General features: G+C 42.4%; 1 protein-coding gene across 6 annotated transcripts in view; it reads left to right on the top strand.

Annotated features, from left to right (window-relative positions):
* Positions 1-13,074: 13,074 nt before the first annotated feature.
* HNRNPR (heterogeneous nuclear ribonucleoprotein R) overlaps positions 13,075-21,134 on the top strand; it is a 32,126-nt gene continuing 24,066 nt past the window's right edge. For 2 of the 6 annotated variants that reach the window (XM_045476097.1, XM_045476095.1), the window contains exons 1-4: positions 13,075-13,209; positions 16,429-16,594; positions 18,869-18,987; positions 19,612-19,719. In XM_045476097.1, coding sequence (XP_045332053.1) covers positions 16,438-16,594; positions 18,869-18,987; positions 19,612-19,719 — 384 coding nt within the window. In that variant the 5' untranslated portion in view covers positions 13,075-13,209; positions 16,429-16,437. Of the gene's footprint in view, positions 13,210-16,425; positions 16,595-18,868; positions 18,988-19,611; positions 19,720-21,134 lie in introns of all 6 variants that reach the window. The other 4 variants (XM_045476096.1, XM_045476094.1, XM_045476099.1 and 1 more) reach the window with 3 other exon arrangements.

Raw genomic sequence — 21,134 nt, 5'->3', positions numbered from 1 at the left:
GATACCCGTCTCTAGTGGCGTAGCCTGGGCCCTGTGTATCTGTAGGAGACTTCAAGATAAAAGGGCATTAGTGAAACACAACCGAGGAGGAAAACTAATAGAAGAAAATTACCTTGTCGTGGCCTAAAACTGTTTCATAGTTAATCCCATTTTTAAATATTTTATTTATTTTTTAATGAGTTTTCCATTTTTTTTTAATTTTTTAATGTTTATTTACTTTTGAGAGGCGGGGAGAGACAGAGAGACAGAGACGAGCAGAGGAGGGGCAGAGTGAGAGGGAGACACAGAATCTGAAGCAGGCTCCAGGCCCTGAGCTGTCAGCAGAGCCCGACGCAGGGCTCGAACTCATGGACTGTGAGATCATGACTTGAGCTGAAGTCGGACACTCAACCAACTGAACCACCCAGGCACCCCAAGATTTTATTTTTAAGTAATCTCTACACCTAACATGGGGCTCGAACTTCAATCCCAAGATCAAGAGTCGCATGCTCTTCCGACTGAGCCACTCAGGTGCCTCAAGCTAATCTCCTTTTTTAATGTTTTCCTAAATGCTTTGTGTTCAAAGTTTTTATCATTTTCAGCTTCTCCAAAGGTGGTTTTGTTTTTCCTTCAGGGCGAGACCGAGGCTGATGACCTCAAAATCCACTCTGAACTTCACAACAGCCCCTGCGCCTAGCTGATTTATGGACATCCCCGTTTGGAAATTACCAGGCACCTTAAAATCAACCCCAAACTGACCTTACCGCTTTCTTCCACCCCACAGCTGCTTTCTCCTGTATTTAACTCAGCCATTGCCTAGTTACCCAAGCTGGAAACTTGCATATCACACTCAACAGCTCCTGTTCCTTTCAGCCTTTCCCCAAAACAATAAACATTAGTTGAATAGTCATCCAGTCATGACCAACCTTACTCTTTCTACTTGCTTTCTCACCACTTACCATGCAACCTTAGGCAAGTTCATTAATTTCCTGTTCCTTGGATTTCCCATCCATAAAATGGGGGTAATTATATCTACCTCCTAGAGTTGCAAAGATTTAAGTGAGATAATGGGCTTGAAATATTAGCTGCAGTTATTCAGACCATCACCAGGCCACATCCTGCTGACTTTTTTTTTTTTTTAATTTAATTTTATTTTTAAGTAATCCTACACCCAATGTGGGTTCAAACTCACAACCCTGAGATTAAGAGCCACACGCTCCTCTGACTGACCAGACAGGTGTCCCCACCCACATCTTGTTTACTGAAACCACCTCCTAATGAGTCTCTCTCTCTCTCTCTCTCTCTCTCTCTCTTTACAGTTCATCCATTTGTTTTTGAGAGAGAGAGAGAGCATGCGTGAGTAGGGGAGGGGTGGAGACAGAGAGAAAGAGAATCCCAAGTAGGCTCTGCACTGTCAGTATGGAGCCTGATTCAGGGCTCAAACCCATGAACCATGAGATCATGACCCGAGCTGAAATCGAGAGCCAGCCGCTCAACCGACTGAGCCACCCAGGCATCCCATGCATCTCTTTTCCATTTGCAATCCCCTCTGGTCTGTTCTGCCTAGCTGGAGATAGATCTTTCTAAAGGGCAAATCCTTTCTTTGCCACTGTTCTGTGTAAAATCTTCTCATGCTTCCCATCGCCCGTTGCATATGGTGAAACCCTTTTGGTGTAATTTTTGAGGAGGTCATCGTGCTCTGGCCTCTGACGCCCTCCACTGCCCTCAGCTTCAGTTCTCTGTGCTATCAACACTACAAGCTGAATCTCTTTCTCTCCACTCCTCGCCAACTCCTTGTCCTTCAAGTCTCATTCCTAACTTGTTCTAAGAACCCTTTCCTGATCCCACAAGATGAGCAGGTGTCCCGTTTCTGTGTTCCTTGAGTTTGTGCCAATCAAAGCACTTTATCCCGCTTCATAATTGCCTGCTTACTTTTTCATCTCCTCCATTAGACTTTGGTACCCTTGAAGAAGTCATTGTGTCTTGCTTACTATTGTATCTTCAGCTATTAGCAAATGTTTGACTTAAGATATAGAGTAGGCAGGCAACAGATATTTGTTGGATAAGAGAGAGGACATTATGTGTAAACTTCATTCCCCTCAGCAGAGCTGGTGACTTCAGTTCCAATTTGTCACCACACAAGCTACTCACCAAAGAACATTAGAAGTTCTGTCATTGGATATCTGGTGGGGCCTTATGCAAGATGAAGAAGGCTCCCAGAGCCAATATGACCTATCAAAGACACCTCCCAGCCTGTCCCCCAGATAAAGCTGGGATAATAAAGGCAGCCACCCCTGGTGGTTCCTGTATTTGATGGGTCATTGTCATCTTCTCTCTAGGAATAGATTCTTTATGGCAACTTTGGAGCTGTGTTGCAAGGTAGGCTGTCAACACAGGAAACTTGGGCAGGATTTTAAGCTCCCTGTTCTAAGTTTGGTATTTGATCATCCTCTGAATTCTTCAAGCAGAGCACATAAACAAATAAATGGTGGGTAATCTTTTGCAGGAAGAATCCAGATTCCTATGAGAATCTAACGAAAAGTTTCAGATCATTTGCTTTTATTGAGTTTTCAGAATTCTTTATATGTTTTGGACACAAGTCCTTTATCATACATATGACTTACAAGTATTTCTCCCAGTCTTTGGCCTTGCCTTTCATGCTTTTAATAGTGTCTTTCAAAGAACCAAAGTTTTAAATTTTGATCACCTGCAGTTTTCTGACAGGATTTTTACCCCAGGTTTCCTTTTCTAGATCTTCACATTGGTATCTTGAATCATAGCACTTAAATCTTTGTTTTTTTAGCAAAGGAAGGGAGAAAGCACGCTTTCTGGACTTCATTCTTGTTTAGTTACATCCACTCTACTGGAGTTTGAGTTTTAGCCTAGGTAGTACTGCCATTAGACCAGGGCAGCAGGGCCACCACCCTGAGCCCTGCTCTTTAAAGGTCCTTGATCTGGCTTTGCTCTAGTTGCACCTTCGCTCATGGGGCTAAGGATGTGCCCATCTAGAGCTCATACCTCCTCCTTCCCTTTCTAGATCACAAACTCTAAGTATCCAGGACCTTGGAATTCTTTGCCCAAATAGCTCCCTTTCAAGTGTCTTCCCCAGGTCTGTGTTCTTGAAGGTAAACCAATCTGCACGTGTGTACCCCTAGGCCTTAGGTTTGGGAGGATAGACTGAGATTACACCTGCAGGTTGCGTAGCCTCATGCATGTGGATGTTAGGGCCCACCTAGAACGGGACAGATACAGAGTAGGGAAAGAAGGGGACAGGCCTCTATTTGCACTCTTCTTCAGTCCTGGTTCCAGCTGTCCTATCAAAAATTTCCCAAAAAAAAAAAAAAAATTCCAGGGCACCTGGCTGACTGAGTAGGAAGAGCATTGGACTCTTGATCTTGGGGTCATGAGTTCGAGCCCCACATTGGGTATAGAGATTACTTAAAAAAATAAATAAACTTAAAAAACTTGAGTGCCTGGCTGCCTCAGTCAGTACAGCATGCAACTCTTGATCTTGGGGTTGTGAGTTTAAGCCCCGCATTGGGTGTCGAGCTTACTTTATATTTTCTTTAATTTTATGTTTTATTTTTAAAAATTTACATCCACATGAGTTAGCATATAGTGCAACAATGATTTCAGGAGTAGATTCCTTAGTGCCCCTTAGCCATTTAGCCCATCCCCCCTCCCACAACCCCTCCAGTAACCCTCAGTTTGTTCTCCATATTTATGAGTCTCTTCTGTTCTGTCCCCCTCCCTGTTTTTATATTATTTTTGCTTCCCTTCCCTTATGTTCATCTGTTTTGTCTCTTAAAGTCCTCATATGAGTGAAGTCATATGATTTTTGTCTTTCTCTGACTAATTTCACTTAGCATAATACCCTCCAGTTCCATTCATGTAGCTGCAAATGGCAAGATTTCATTCTGATTGCCAAGTAATACTCCATTGTATATACATACCACATCTTCTTTATCCATTCATCCATCGATGGACATTTGGGCTCTTTCCATACTTTGGCTATTGTTGATAGTGCGGCTATAAACATGGGGGTGCATGTGTCCCTTCGAAACAGCACACCTGTATCCCTTGGATAAATGCCTAGTAGTGCAATTCCTGGGTCGTAGGGTAGTTCTATTTTTAGTTTTTTGAGGAAACTCTGTACTGTTTTCCAGAGTGGCTACACCAGCTTGTATTCCCACAAACAACGCAAAAGAGATCCTCTTTCTCCGCATCCTCGCCAATATCTGTTGTTGCCTGAGTTGTTAATGTTAGCCATTCTGATAGGTGTAAGGTGGTATCTCATTGTGGCTTTGATTGAGCTTACTTTAAAAAAATGTATGGGCCTGGGTGGCTCTGTCAGTTAAGCACCCAGCTGACAGCGCAGAGCCTACTTGGGATTCTCTCTCCCAATTTCTCTCTCAAAATAAATAAATAAACATTTTTTAAAAAAATTTTCCACAAGTGGCTTATCGTGGGGGAGTCAGAACCTATGAAATCCAGATTTCTGAGGTAAGTTATTTGTTGGATGGATGAATATACTATGAACCAGAACACCGAAAGAGGAGGAGTCTGGGACGGGTATGAAGATTACAAGTTAAGTCATTTTTTTTTTTTCAACGTTTATTTATTTTTGGGACAGAGAGAGACAGAGCATGAACGGGGGAGGGGCAGAGAGAGAGGGAGACACAGAATCGGAAACAGGCTCCAGGCTCTGAGCCATCAGCCCAGAGCCCGACGCGGGGCTCGAACTCACGGACCGCGAGATCGTGACCTGGCTGAAGTCGGACGCCCAACCGACTGCGCCACCCAGGCGCCCCACAAGTTAAGTCATTTAACAAACATTTGTTGAGTACCAGTTTAGGTACCTGGCATAAGACTGAATGAGATGAAGACTCTGCCCTTGTAGAACTTATATGCTGGTGGGGGAGATGGACAATGAACAAAGACATATATATCATCAGGTGATAACAAGAAAAACAGACATAAGGGAAGGAGAGTGAAGGGGACCGCTATTTTGGAGAGAGTGCTCAAGGAAAGCCCCTCTAAAGAGGTGACATTAGAGCACAGCCCTAAATGAGCCACCAGAATATCTGGGGGAAGTGTTCTGAATACTTAATTTACTGAAGAGCAAACGTTAAGTGGTGAGGCAGTGGTTGGCATACTAGAGGAACAACCACCAGGTTGGTGGGGGTGGAGTTCATTGAGCAAGGGGTCAAAAGGTGGGAGATGAAAACCATCTTTAGAGACTAGCTGTTGAGTCTGAAGAACCTACTGCATCCAAACATATATTCATATGCCCATCAGGTAGTTGCAAATGTGAGTCCAGAACTCAGGACCAAAAGTGGGGCTGTACATAAAGAAATGGGAATAGCTGGTATGGAGATGATAGTGGAAGGCACGCATATGAATGGGTGACCCTGATAGAGCATAAGAACAGTGTGAAGGGTGGAATCCTGGGAACACCAGTAGATAACAATGGGCAGAGGAGAGGACCTAGAGGTAATACCTAGAAGTATTACAGAGCCCAGAAAATCAGGAGACGAGAGTCACAGGGCCAAGGGATGGGGCATATTTCAAGATGTCCAAACATAGCAAAGATGTCTAGTGAGATACTGTATTTGAAACCCTTTGTAAATGGGAAAACTCTATGTGAGTACAAGGTATTACAGTCTTGTTATTATTAATGATAATTAGAGAACACTTTCTCCTTCTAAAGGATATTTCAATTTAAGGGTAATGAGAATTTAGTTACATACACATAGTCTATTTATAATCAATTCTTACTGTCTTATTGAATTTTAAAATCAAGTCATAGGTAAGTTTAACTGAAGGAGCAGGATTCACAGTCCCTGTTGAATCTGATTTGGGTAACCATCTATTTAACTTGTGTACTTGAATATGGGTAAGAATATCTTAAAATTCTCCTGGATTTGGGTTAAGAGCTTACAGTAACACTTCCGTGAACGATTTGCAGACTATAGCTCTTCTTCCCTTTAAGGGAAGCCTTAAAATAACTAGAATTCAATGGACCAAATGTTATGTTCAATAGTCTCCTGGAATTTGATTTCTGGAATTTAGATAGCAGGTGTCGCCACCGCCTGTGCCTCTCTCTTTAAATGGCTGCAGAGTTCAGTGTCAATGGATAGATGGATCAAGGTTCTCGTGGTGGGTTGCCAGGGAATCTTGTTGCCAAGTATGTCAAATTCTTCCATGAGACCACGTGTTCGTCGCTCTTAAACTGGGTCTAACAATCCTAATTAGACTTGAAAGTTGATTCTTGCCTTTCTTTTTTTTTTTTAAATCTTTTTTAACGTTTATTCATTTTTGAGAGACAGAGAGAGACAGAGCATGAGTGGGGAAGGGGCAGAGAGAGGGAGACACAGAATCCGAAGTAGGCTCCAGGCTCTGAGCTGTCAGCACAGAGCCCGACGTGGGGCTCGAACTCACGAACTGTGAGATCACGACCTGAGCCGAAGTCGGACGCTTAACCGACTGAGCCACCCAGGCGCCCCAATTCTTGCCTTTCTTGAGTGTGGAGTAATGGAAGGTTAGAAAGGAGAGCTCACTTTTCTCGCTTTTTCCGTATTCCCTCAACAGAACTCAAGGAGAACAGAGAACTCGTGAGAAAAAGTGATCAGGACAAAAAGAACTTCAAAATCAGAGACTTCCAACATAAGCTTTGGGAATATGAAGTCTTTTTTTTTTTTAAATGTTTATTTATTTTTGAGAGGGGGAGTAGCAGGGGAGGGGCAGCCGGGGAGGGACAGAGAGAGAGGAAGACACAGAATCCAAAGCAGGCCCCAGGCTCTGAGCTTTAAGCACAGAGCCCAATGCAGGGCTCCAACTCACAAACCACGAGATCCTGACTCGAGCTGAAGTCAGTTGCTTAACCAACTGAGCCACCCAGATGCCCGGGTAATATGAAGTCTTAAAAAGAGGGAGGTTTAACTTTATTGGTTTTGATTCATCTCTTCTGGCTGTGTAGCATAATGATTAAGAGACTAGAATCTGGAGTTACACCAGAGTTTGAGTCTCAGCTATAGCTCGGGCCTTAGTTTCCTTTTCTTTTTTTCTTTTAATTTGTTTTTTTTTTAATTTTTTTGTTTGTTTTTATCTATTTTTGAGAGAGAGAGGATAATTAGGAGAGGGGGAGAGAGAGGGAGACACAGAATCTGAAGCAAGCTCCAGGTTCTGAGCTGTCAGTACAGAGCCTGACACAGGACTTGAACTCATGAACAGAGAGATCATGACCTGAGCTGAAGTTGGATACTTAACCGATTGAGCCACCCAGGCACCCCCCCTTTTTTTTTTTTAAGTTTATTTATTTTGAGAGAGAAAGCGAGGGGCAGAGAGAGACGGAGAGAGAGAATCCCAATCAGGCTCCATACTGGCAGAGCGGAGTCTGACATGGAGCTTGAAACCACCACAACCTGAGCCAATATCAAGAGTCAGAGGCTTAACTGAGACATGCAGGCGCCCTGTGGGCCTTAGTTTTTTCATCGGCAAAAGGGAGTTGATACATTTTTGTACTTGCCTCACATACTTCGAGCATTAAATGAGCATTAAATGAGACAACGTGGTTATGTGCTTAACACATGTTAATAAGTATTATGAAATCCATATAGGTTTAGTCTTCATGAGTCAGTTTCTTTTTAAAAAAAAATTTTTTTTAACGTTTATTTATTTTTGAGACAGAGAGAGACAGAGCATGAACGGGGGAGGGTCAGAGAGAGGGAGACACAGAATCTGAAACAGGCTCCAGGGTCTGGGCTGTCAGCACAGAGCCCGACGCGGGGCTTGAACTCAAGGGCCGCAAGATCATGACCCGAGCTGAAGTCGGCCGCTTAACCGACTGAGCCACCCAGGCGCCCCTTCATGAGTCATTTTCTTTTCTAACAAACCTACCCAGAGAACTGTTGCTTCCCAATGTTGAGACCTTTTGAGGACACACGTTTGTTCTTAGATACCGTCATTTCTCAGAACAAGCTCCAATTGCTTTGGGAAGCCAATTTGCAAACCATGTAAGGAAAATGTTGCCATTATCCCATATCACAGTTTGCTTCGGACTCTGAATAGTATCCTCTAGCTTATCAGATTGACAGTGATGATGTTTTGGCTGGTAAAAATAGGTACCCTCTGCAAGCGAAGACTGTCAGTGCTGAGACTTTAACTGAAAAGTAGCTTGGTGAAGTAGCTTTAGACTCACACAGAGCTGGGCCTCACTGAGTTTCAGTGGTGTGGCTTTGCGCAAATGTTTTAACCTTTCTGAGACTTGTTTTCTCCATAAAATAGGAAAATACTACTCTTAAAGGTTTCATATAAGGAACATCAGTAGCATGTGCGAACACCCAATACATAGCAGAAGCTTAACTTGCAGTAGGAGTGATTATTGTTTAAAATGTCTTGCAGCTAAGGTGGAGATACACTTTCCATCTTAAAGTGGCTTTGACGGGGGTGGCTCAGTTGGTTAAGCGCCTGACTTCAGCTCAGGTCATGATCTCAGTTTGTGGGTTTGAGCCCCGCATCGGGCTCTGTGCTGACAGCTTAGAGCCTGAGCCTGCTTCGGATTCCGTGTCTCCCTCTCTCTCTGTTCCTCCCCCACTCATGCTCTCTCTCTCTCTCTCCTTCAAAAATAAATAAAAACATTAATAAAGTAGCTTTGACGAATTTGAGAATTAGGAGAGAATTCAACAGGCCAGGGCAAGGATAATCTTCAAAAGAAAAAATATGCGACAGAAATGATAAAGGAGGCATACAAGAAGGTCTTGGGGTGAATTGACTACAAGCTGTTTTCAAGTCAGCCACATTGCATATTATTTCTTAAAAGAAGCACAATCCTAGGAAGTATAAATGAAAAACAGCCTTCAGTTCTGGTCAGCTTGATTGTAACAGTTTCGGAAAGCTCCTTAAAATAATTAAAAAAAAAAAAGAAAGTTTGATGAAGAAAATGAAGTTTGAGGTTTTCAGGTAATGCTGGGTAGAGGACTCCTGGCACCTAATGTCAGCAGGGATTGTTTGCTGATATCCTTTCCACAACAGGCTACACGTGGTATTGGTTTCCTATTTTTCCTCTCCTCTTTCTTACTTTCTATATTGTTTCTTTTTCCTTTCCCCTGCCTGTGCCTTTGAACTGTGCCTGGGATAGCTCGTCCTTGTTAGTGGCAAGTGAAGGCACTTCGAAGAAGCTAGATTGATGTAATCCCTGAAGGATAAAAGGGAGAAGCATGATGATTGATCTAAGGTTCCAGTAAGAAGGGTTGATACATTAAAAAAAAACATTTTTTTTAATGTTTATTTATTTTTGAGAGAGAGAGAGAGCACGAGCAGGGGAGGGGCAGAGAGAGAGGGAGACCCAGAATCCGAAGCAGGTTCCAGGCTCTGAGCTGTCACAACACAGCCCCACGCGGGGCTCAAACCCACAAACCGCGAGGTCATGACCTGAGCCGAAGTCGGACACTTAACTGACTGAGGCACCCAGGCACCCCAAGGAGGGTTGTTCATTTTAAACATTCTCTGTTAACTTTACTTTGTAAGTAGTAAAAGTCAAAGCTTCAATTTGAATATTCTGATACCCTGTAATTGTTTTGAGAAGCAAAAGCACGTTCGTTAACATATCAGCTCAGACCACACATCTGGTCTGTGACAGGTAAGGGTTGTAAAACAGCGTGGCTGCACTGTTACCTAATCTCAAAAGATTAGGGATACAGCTGGTGTGCTCCTTAACCGCTCACTTTTATTATGTTTATTTATATATCTGGCCTGCTTTGTCAGCTTTGCCTGCTTTGTAAGCTCTTAGGGGATAGAGATTGTGTTTCATTCATTTTATATTCCCTACTTTTTTTTTTTTTTTAATATTTCTTTATTTCTGAGAGGGAGAGAGTGCAAGCAGGGGAGGGAGGGACAGAGAGAGGGAGACACAGAATCTGAAGCAGGCTCCAGGCTCTGAGATGTCAGCACACAGCCCAAGTCGGACACTTAACCAATTGAGTCACCCAGGCACCCCCACATTCCCCACTTTTAACACAGTGATTTGTGTGCAGAGGGCATACAATATGTATTTGTGGAATATCAAATTCACAGACACACACACACACACACACATTTTTTTTTGAAATTCAAAACTCCAATGACCATATTTTCCAAACTAAAAAATCAAGATACATGGTCTGAAAAGGTGGAGTATAGTTATGAGGACATATGGCCAAAATACTTGAAATGTTATTCCAGAAAATATCAGGTGATGGAATCACTTTAATTGCAGTATTCAGCCCAGGGATTCTTATCCTGTGGTCAGTGGAGCTAAAGGAGTCTCTGGATGGAAGCAGATGGTCCTTCATCTTGGACAGAAAGAAATCTTATCTTTCTTTTCAGCAACGTCCAACTAAAACTTCGCATTTTCCACCATCGTGAATACGGGCAACAAACCACAGTAGAATTAGCATCTTTCACTCTGTCACCAGTAGAAATCACAGACATTTTCATATCACATTATAGTTATCATGGACTTCTTGAATACCTTCTCATGACTACTTTAAAATTTCAGTAGTTAGAGCGCCTGGGTGGCTCAGGTGGTTAAGCGTCTGACTCTTGGTTTGGGCTCAGGTTATGTGATCTTGTGGTGATCAGTGAGATCGGGTCTTAGTCCCACTCTGTGCTCTCAGCACAGAGCCTGCTTGAGATTCTCTCTCCCTCTCTCCCTCTCTCTCAAAATAAAAAACTTAAAGAGAAGGGAAAAAGAGGGGTGCCTGGGTGGTTCAGTCGGTTAAGTGTCCGACTTCGGCTCAGGTCATGATCTCATGGTTTGTGAGTTCGAGTCCTGTGTCGGGCTCTGTACTGACAGCTCAGAGCCTGGAATGAGCTTCAGATTCTGTGTCTCCTACTCTCTCTGTCCTCCCCCGCTCACACTCTGTCTCTGTCTCAAAAATAAATAAACATGAAAAAAAGAAGAAAAAAAAGAAATACTTTAGAAAAGTTAAAAAATAAGGGGTGTGTGGGTGGCTCAGTGGTTGCACATCCAACTTCGGCTCAGGTCACGATCTCACAGTTAGTGAGTTTGAGCCCTGCGTCGGGCTCTGTGCTGACAGTCCAGAGCCTGGAGCTTGCCACGGATTCTGTGTCTCCCTCTCTCTCTGCCCCTCCCCTGCTCGTGCTCTCTCGCTTTCTCAAAAATAAATAAACATTAAAAAATACATAAAAAGTTAAAAAAAAATTTCAGTAGTTATTTGATCTACTGCAAGATCTTGATATTTCATGTTAGTAAAGACTACTGTATCACAAGTTTGTTCTTAAAATATATTAATGTAATTGTGTTTCAATATAAAGTTTCTTTTGTAATGCTATGTATTTTATTTTTAAATCTAGAAGAGATCCATAGTTCTCATTGGACTGTCAAAGGACACTAAAAAGGTTAAGAACCCTTGAGCTAGAAAGAGGTTAAATAAGTTTAAACTTTGAGGTCCCTCACTTTTACCATGCCCTTCCAAGATTGTGTTTTTCAATGTGTTTTTTTTTTTTTTTATCATTTTATGTTACTTCTCACAAAGATCCCAGCATTTGTGTAAGTTTCACTAATCCAAAACTTGGATCCACTGAGACATTTAGCTTGGTACTGGGCATAGGTTTTTTATTTTTTAATTTTAAAGTTTATTTATTTAGAGAGAAAGAGAGAGAGAGAGAGAAGGTGAACACAGGAGGGGCAGAGAGAGAATCCCAAGCAGGCTCCAACTGTCTGCTCCAGAGATGGAGGCCTGACTAGAACTAACGAAGGGTGAGATCACGACCTGAGGCGCAGTCAAGAGTCAGACACTTAGGGGCGCCTGGGTAGCTCAGTCCTTAAGGGTCTGACTTCTGCTCAGGTCATGATCTCACATTTGGTGAGTTGGAGCCCCACACGGGGCTCTTTGCTGACAGAACAGAGCCTGCAGCCTGCTTCTGATTCTGTTGTCTCCAGATCTCTCCCCCTCCCCGCTCCCCAGTAAATAAATAAATAAACCTTTAAAGAGACGCTTAGATCACCCAGGCGCCCCCACATAATAGGTTTTTAATAATTAATTTGGGGCTGGTCGGTTCTGAGAAACTTAATTGATCCTCTAGTGTATCTGGAAATCCTGCAGACCACTGCTTGACCTTCTCCAGTCCCTAAGAGGAGTAGGGTATTGGATGTTGGGATAGGGAAGAGCTGGGAAGGTTGTGGGAGGAGACAGGCTTTGGATTGGACTAAGGCGAGGATAGGGAACAAACCGGTAAGGGCGGAGGGTAAGAAATAGGCTTAGGGATAACAGGAATTTGCTTCCTTTGGGATTTAGCTCTTTTCCCCCGCACAGCTCTTTTGGCTTCACGCATGCGTATGTCTGCCTTACTACTTCATAAAAAATGAGCTTCAAACCCTGTGGGAAAAAAGGTCCCTGTTCCAGCACGTGTGAGTTGACACTGCTCTTGGGTCATGCCAACTTTGGCGATTTCCCTCACATTCTGAGCTGACCCAATGACGTGTGGAAGGGAGCCAGGGGGCAGTTTTCCGATCCGAGGGATGGTTTTCTACGTGAAACTCTACAGCCAGACGGCCGGCCAAATCATTCTTAAACCGCGTTCCAACCATCGCCCAAAAGATGACCCAGAGGGAGGCCCGACCGCGTGGCGGTGGGCGTGTCTGGGGCGAACGCCGGCGGCGCGAGAGGGATTAGGGACGCCTCGGCGCGGGCGAAGGGACGGGAGGGTCGCGGCGGAGCGAGGCCCGCGGGGACAGCAGGGGGCGGGGTTCCGGAGGCGGCCACGCGGCCTGAGGCCTAGCTTTTCGGTCTCGCTCCGGCGGCGGACGAGGAAGGAAAAACCCCGGCTTCTCAGGGCCTGGTGCCCCGCAGCCTCGCCCCTACCCGGGGCTTCACCACAGACCCCTTTGTGTTCCTGCCCCCGCCCCGGAGGCGCCCTAGCCGGCGGCGCTGACTTCGCTCATTGGCTCAGCCGATGGCTTCATCGATTGGCTCCCTTGTCCCCCTGCGTGAGCCGCTGCTTCTCGCTACTATTGGGCGCCTGGGCTGCCTTTCAGGCCGCCGCGCGAAATGATTGCCCGGCCACTCGGAGTCCCTGGAAGCAGTTCCGGGAAACCCCGCGTGCTGCCGGGATCGCGTCTCTGTCCATGAGGGGGGGAGGGGGTGGCGCGCGCGCCATTTCTAGTCGTTTTCAAAGCGCCTCGCGCTGATTCTCACGGGCCCGGCCGGCGGCCCCAGCTCTGCCCTGGTGAGTCTCGCGCCGGCCCGTGGGGGGAGGGGCCGGGAGCCCCGATCCGACCCGACGGGGCCCATCCCGGGCTTGGCGCCTCGGCCCCAGTTTCGTTTTCGCACCGAGGCCCCGGGGTGGGGGTGGGGATGGGCTGGGGGCGGCTGCGGCTTCGGCCTCGTCCGGCCGCGCCGCGGAGGGCCTAGCCCCGCCGAGGCGCCTCCTCGCCCTTGCGCATCCTCCCCCCGCCCCTCCAACCCTCGGCCCGCGGTCCGCGCCGCCGGGTGCTCTCCGCGCGGCCTGCTGGGGACGGCCGTGTTTTTCCCGCCTCCGCCGGCCGCTCCACGCGGCCGGCCGGGCGGCCTAAGGCGCCCGCGGCCCCTTCGTCTCCCCCCCCTCCGGAGCCGCTTCGCTCTCGTCTCGGCCGGCCTAGCCACGAGTGGGATGTGTTACCGATCGGGACGGGCCTGAGGGGGTGGGGTGGGCAGGGGGCGGGATGCAAACCCGGGGTTACCTGAGCCGGGAGAAAACTTTTGTGCGAGCTGGAGCCCAGGGGCCGATGTGTGTAGGAAGCCTTCCTCCCCTCCCCCACGCTGCATGCTGCGAGCCGAGATTTGAAGGAAAAAATGACTACTAGAGGCCACGAAACTTAGGCTTCGAGCGGCGTCTGAGAGGCACGATTCTGAGACTGTCACAGGCGCACCAAATTGGAAGGGCGATTCTTTTTCTTAGGCGGCAGTAACCGTGTTGCCACAAGATGAAACTTAAAGCCAAGGGGTTCTTGAAAGGTTCGGTCCTTTCACACTGACCTGTTTGAGATTTTTGCTGTCCCTCAAGAGGCTGAATTTATGTCTCGTGAGTCAGTCGTAGGATAAGGGCTTGACACTCCTAGCCCGTGAGATAACCGTTAGTTTTCATTTCTTTGGTCCTTTTAAAGCCCGTCTCTTAATATGAAGAATTTGCGCAGAGATGTTCAGAAAAAGTCAGGGAGGGGCTAGTGCTGACTTCCCAAATCTCCCAGCAGCCCTTTAAAATCTTATTTAAATGTTTCCTTTTTGCAAAAATGCTTATCAAATGACTCTAGTCACAGTACATTTGCTGCATCCAGAAATATGGTTTGGCTGTGTGGCATTGTGTTGAATTGACACAAGAGTTTTAAACGATCTCCTATGACATAAAAGACTTTTTTTTTTAAATGAGCACATTGTATTTGGCTTGAGAGAGGTTTTTTCCTTGGTCCGAAAGGTTTTATTTTCTGGAATCTAATTATTTTACTTTTTTTGTTGCTAAAGTTTACAAACTTTTTGAAAATTCCAACCAATTTCAGAATCAACTTGTAGGAGAGCCTTTGCAATGAAATGATGGTCATAAATGTTTCTATCTTGTGCTTAATGACACAACTTGTCTTTTTGCTTTACACATACTTAAAAAAAATACCACCTTACCAGATGTTCGTTGAACTTTCCTGTTAAAAATTTGCTTCTTTTCTGTGGCTAATAGAATTCCCAGGTGCAATACTGTAAGGGTCTTGTGATACTGAGAACTTTTGAGTTCTGATGATCTTAATGGTTGTATTTGGGGGTGGGGGAACGTGGGCAAACAGAACTATATGTTCGCAGATTTTGGACTTTAGAGTGCATCTTTATAGAAATAGGTTGTATTAATCAGTAAACGTATTCATCTTACACTGTAAGTAGTTTCTTGATCAAAAGCGTGCCAGTTTTGAATGTTTTCGTTTTTGCCAATTCATCAGAATTTGAGGCTTGCCTTGAGAAACATTTCTCCACCCAGAGTTTAACCAGAGTCTGCGTCTGTATAGACATGAGTGGGCTATCAAGTCTTAACGTTTGTAATCATAAGAAGTCATATTTATCTTATTTTCCGAATAACCCTTTCTGCATTTTCCTCTCTTCCTGTTCTCTATTACCTCCTTCCCCTTGGTCTTCCTCCCTTTTTCATTCATGTCAACTAAATATCTGTGGACTTGGAGATGAAAAGAAGTTGTTATAGGTCAGAAAACTGCACCTGCTGCATTTGCACAGTGGTTGATAGCAATTTGGAAGTGTGGTTATCGCGGGTTTTAGTGCTTTTTAGGAAGCTTGTATTTTCTTTCTAGCTAACTAGGGTACCTTGAGGTTCATCAAGAAAAGTAGGCTTCTTCTTGAGATCCACCTTCATGTCCTTTATTTCAGTATTTGTTGCAATGTCTTTATTCTGCTGCTTATTATCTTCATCACATTCACCACAGACCAGTGCACTTTAATTCCCTGTCTTTTAGAGGCAGTATAGAGACTGGCCTTATACGGTTTTATTATCTAATCTCTCTCTTCAGGGAGTTGGTCCATTTCAGCATTACATACAGGTTGAACATACAAAAAAATAATTTGGGTAGGTTAATCTGGGACATCTGACCTAAGTTTACCCTAATTTAGGTAATGTTTGTTGAAACTATTTGGAAGAAGTTAGCTGTCCATTCTTCAATATGTTTTTGGAGCTTTATTTTACTGCTATGAAAAATTCAATACGTACTCATGATTTTTTTTTTTTTTTAAAGAAGCAACCTCAATTATAGCTCATGTTTTATTTTATGTGGACTTAACACAATCGTTTAGCTTTTAAACTTGGTCATTTTTTCTTTTAAATCTGTGAATGGGAAAATAGCAAATTAATTTTAGAACAAAAATTAATGTCAAGTTGTGTTGTTTCTTTTTTAAGTGAGGTGGAGAAAACCCAAACCACCAGCATGTTGAACTAGAGACAGCAGAGCATTTATTTCACACCTATCCTAGATTTGAAGCAGAACTAGGATAATTTGAAAGTCCCTAAACTTTGATGAAGTGGTCTGTGGGTGTTCATTGTTTCTAAATCAAACTTTTAAAACTGTATAAGAATTGAGAGCTGATGGGCTTTTTAGGATTTTGTGATTTGTTGATATGCTTGTGAGGACACAACAGCTGCTTTTGTTAATCAGCAATTCTACCTTTAGTAAATTCAAGCCTTTTTTTAACCTGGTGTACATGAAGTTCCTTAAAGATCTGATGCTTCCATGTACATTTTTTATGGTTTTACAGGATTATTATTGCAAATTTAGGTCAGATACATCACAAGAGGCATATATTATTATTTTGATAGAGTTTATTAGCAGCATGTATACAAATTAGTTTAGATAAATCATGCATTGTCCTACAAACTAGTTATTTCTGGCTTAATGTAATATAGCTCCTGAATTTTTTCCAGCAGCATAATAAAATGGCTAATCAGGTGAATGGTAATGCGGTACAGTTAAAAGAAGAGGAAGAACCAATGGATACTTCCAGTGTAACTCACACAGAACACTACAAGACACTGATAGAGGCAGGCCTCCCACAGAAGGTGGCAGAAAGACTTGATGAAATATTTCAGACAGGTATAATATGCATTTCTTGTTTCTGACTGGTTATGAAAGTGAGGGCAAACCACTTTGAATTTTATAGATTTTTTTTTTTTTAAGGTTAAATAATACTTATTGTTTCTGATCTATGTAGAGCTGAATGTTTGTTACTTTCCCTTCATTGAGGGCATATTGGGTTTGACTTTGATATTCTTATTTCATTATTTTGAAGCCTTCTTAGTGTTGAATATGCAGTCTTAGTTGTTTCAGAACGGTACATCAATTTGTCTTAGATTTACCACCAATTAAAATGTATGTTTCAGCATACCAAATTTTACATTTTCTTAATCTAAATCAGTCATCATTTTGCTTTTACTTTTCTACTTTTAGCTTCTTAAAGTGATTGTTAAATCAGCTTAGGTCTGATTAGGTGGCATAATAAGAGGACTGGTGAGACTGTATTGTCTGAAACGATAATAAATGTCAGACTTCTTGAGAGTTTGTGGCCTGTCTAAGTTTCTAATAGACAAAAATCCACATCTCTCAGTAATTTGGAAGTGTTTGGTTTGTAACAGCTGCTTTTAAAAAAAAATCTAGAAGTCCCATGGATAAGTGCTTAAGCAAATATGAATATCTTAATATGGTTGGTTGTAAGTGGTTTGAAGTTTTAAAGAGGGAGAGAAATATTTACCCTTAGGGAGTGTTGTTCATAAATAAATGTGTCCTCCCCCTTTGGGGCCATAGATGGAAACTTTCTTCCTCTGTGTTTTGTGTGCCTATCCAGATTTGGGAGAGAGAATTGAATTGTCTGACAAATGTGTCTTAAGTACTCTAGTAACAAATATCTGTTTTTTTGTCCTTAAATTTTTTTTTTTTTTTCAAATCTGAGAAGCTTAGGATAATTTTAGACATTAAAATGACTTTCTAAAAATGACTCCTGGGTGATGGTTCCATTTGAAAATCAGTCCTCAGGAACTTGCTGTGACATTCTGCCATAGAGAATTGGCAGTGATTTGCTCAGAGATGCTCTCTTGTAGAGTGTTTGTTATTGATAAGAGGCTGATGGTTTGGGTGTAGGGTTGGATTGACAGAATGGATTGATGGGTGTCCTGAGTTGTGGCTTTGGGTGGTGGTATGGAATATGGAAGTAAGGAAACTCCCAATTATTTAGGCATGCTCATTTTGAGCTTTTAAAACAAATCTTGGCAACATTTTCTTAAAGTAATTTTACAAATGGCATTACATTTATTTAAAATATATTTATTGTATGGAATAACGTTCTTTTTGGCTTTATCAAAATGGAGTCACTTTTGATGTTAGTTCATATGGACTCGGGTTTTAATCTGCCAAATATTTCCATTTTACATTGGATCAATTCTGAAATATATTCTTACATAGAGAGAAACACAACACAAACTTAACAGACTTAAGAAACTATATTATAAATTGAGTAGTTGTTCTGTGTGCAGTTAATATATGTATAGATTGCAGTGCCAATATATTTTCTGTATAGTTTACTTGTAAGTCCACAGTAAAGTCCTTAATGCCATTTGAAAAAAAATAGTCATTATTGACAGTGTTGTGAATGCCACAGCATCTTTTAAACCTCAGCTTGACACACATCAAAAGAACAAAAGATTGCCTTAAATGACTTTCAGAATTGATTAATCAAGCTGCACTTGCATTTGTAGAAGAGTTGAAAATTATGCCTTTCCACATTCTGATTGCAGCAAAGTGGATGCTCAGATAAACAAATCAATTTCATTTTCTCTTTGGTGCTAAGGAGGAAAAGCCTTTGATACCTTTTGGAGAGTGGAAAGAATTATTTAATAAAAATGGTTTCTTTTTTTTTTCTCCCACCTCTTGTGTGGTTAGCAACGACTACAGCAGTCCATATAATTTGAAGGTTGATCCTTGGGGAATACAGTGTATGCTTACTACTCTAACAGAAATCAGAGTTTGTTATATTAATGCTTAATCTGTAGTACAGTGTGTGCATCAGATTTAACTTCCAAACCTTAAACCTTTTGGGGAGTGGGAAACGGGGTTAGGATTTTTGTGGGGTTTTTGTGGGATGTGGGGATTGAAATTTATAAGTTGTTGACATTTTATCTCTTATTTTCATATTTGTACTCTTGACCTTTCTGTGTATATAGTATTTGTATAGCTGCCTATATGCATATTTTCAGTGAAAATGCAGTTTGTTAGTAATAGTGTCGAATATAACAATTCTTGATTAAACATTGATAACACAGTTTAGATTATCCCTTTTGTTGCAGTAACATTACCCCTTTTCAATTTAATTTTTAGGATTGGTAGCTTATGTCGATCTTGATGAAAGAGCAATTGATGCTCTCAGGGAATTTAATGAAGAAGGAGCTCTGTCTGTACTACAACAGTTCAAGGAAAGTGACTTATCACATGTTCAGGTAAGGCCATTGCTAGAAATGCCTTTGAACAACTCATGATCTGAAATTACTTTACCATTACTTTTTTCCTGAGAGAGTTGGTATTTTTTTGTTTGTGACTACCTCCGCTTCTTTTAAAAAAATTAGTCCAAAGAAAAGAAAAACCTGCTTATGGCAAAGAGTTTTCAGAAACAAAAGTGTAAAGTAAAAGTCTCGCCCCGCTTTGCAGTAAGTTACTTTAAAAACAGGGTTTGCTCATTGTTATTAGTAGGTTTTTACATGTTTAGATTCCTGCGATCTTAAACATTTTTGGGTTCTCTGATACTGTTTTATTATTTTGGAGGGAAATAATGTAGATAAGAATAGTTTTGGAATGTCTGGCAAAGATAATCCAGACGCACTTGAATATGAACAAAATAGAAGACTGTTTTGCCCGTGTGGAAGGTAAGCTCCCTGAGGTCTTGGCTCTTACCCTCTGCTCCAGTCTCCAGTACATAGTAGCCTCTCGGCAAACATTTGTTGGGTGAATTAATGAGTAAATATTTTGTTAAAATTCTTGTCTTTTGAAATTGTAATTTAATTATGTATTTGACCTTTCGACAATTCCTGGTGGTTCTTTTTCATTGAATTACTTGCCTGTTCTAGAACAAAAGTGCATTTTTATGTGGAGTTATGAAGACCTACAGGCAAAGGGAGAAGCAGGGGAGCAAGGTGCAAGAGTCCACAAAGGGACCTGATGAAGCAAAGATCAAGGTAAAACTTGACTTGGGTAGTCATGGTGATACTAAGTTTAATGATAAGATTGAAGGTTTTTTTTCATGTTTTCTAGGAAGTTTTTACAGTTCCACTTTTTTTTTTTTTTTTTAAACTAGTGTTTTAGAAATGAGATAATCTAAGGAAAATTAAGAAGCATTTCAGGGGCAAACATTCAATTGTATGTTTGGTGAAAAGCCCTAATTCAGACTCTTGCCTCGTTACTTGTTCTTCTGACTGTGCATGGTACATGTTTATTGATGCTTCTGATAATAGCTTTTTAGATTGATTCAGTCATGTCTCTTGGTTTGGTGTCTTTCTAAGCACTTTGTTTCTCTTTATCTACTTCAGTGTCCTTGTTTGTACACTGGGAAGAGTGATAGTACCCACCTCATAGAGTTGTGAGGATTAAAGGAATTAAGATATGTCACGTGCTTGGAATAATGCCTGGAATGTGGCAAGAACTGTGTAACTAGCACCCATTACTGTTACTGTCCTTGAGATAAACTTCCCTGAAAGGTGAATATAGGGCTTTTGGTGAAAGACCAGTGAACCTAATTCCTTTGTTAAATGGATGTTGATGTTTTATTGCCACAGAGATAGACTTTTCAAGTTGAAATACTTTATTTAATGAAGCTGTTTGTGCAGTCTTATGTTTTATACAGGAAATAGAACTTGTGGCTTCTATCATGGAACTGGTTTACATAAACCTCCTTTTGTACCTTTTCCCCCCTCATCTATAAAATGGCATAACCCATTCTTATTTTTTTTTTTTTAAGTATTTACTTATTTATTTTGAGAGAGAGAGTGGGAGCAGGGGTGGGGCAGAGAGAGAGAGGGAGAGAGAGAATCCCAAACAGGTTCCACGCTCTTAGCGCAGAGCCCAGTGCAGGGCTCAGACTCTTGAACAGTGAGGCCCTAACCTGAGCCAAAATCAAGAGTTGGATGTTCAACCCACTGAGCCACCCAAGCACCCCTGTATTTTTAAAATGAATACGTGAGGGGCATCTGGGTGGCTCCTGAGATCAAGCCCTGCATCGGGCTCTGTGCCGACAGCACGGAGCCTTCTTGGGATTCTCTCTCTCCCTCTCTCTCTGCCCCTCTCCTGCTCTCTCCCTCAAAATAAATAAGTACACTTAAAAAAATAAATACATGAAAAGCCCATCTGACATAATAGTTATTTTTAAGGAAAACTTATTAGCGTGTATTGAATAGGCCTATGTTATTTCCCTCAGGCTGGGTATTTGCTCTTGGTAAGGTATGTATTATACATGTGATATGTGTATATGACATGTTAGACAAGTAATGTGTAAGTATGTAACATATGTAGTGTGTTTTTATTGCGTATCAACATTTATTTCTGTGCTTCAAGGTAGAGCAGCTCTTTTTGAGTCAAAGGTAGAAGAATAGAGAGC

The sequence above is a fragment of the Leopardus geoffroyi genome, chromosome C1 (genome assembly GCF_018350155.1).
Source record: "Leopardus geoffroyi isolate Oge1 chromosome C1, O.geoffroyi_Oge1_pat1.0, whole genome shotgun sequence".
NCBI lineage: Eukaryota > Metazoa > Chordata > Mammalia > Carnivora > Felidae > Leopardus > Leopardus geoffroyi.
Note: the sequence above shows the minus strand (reverse complement) of the source record. Positions and strands in the feature narration are given on the sequence as shown.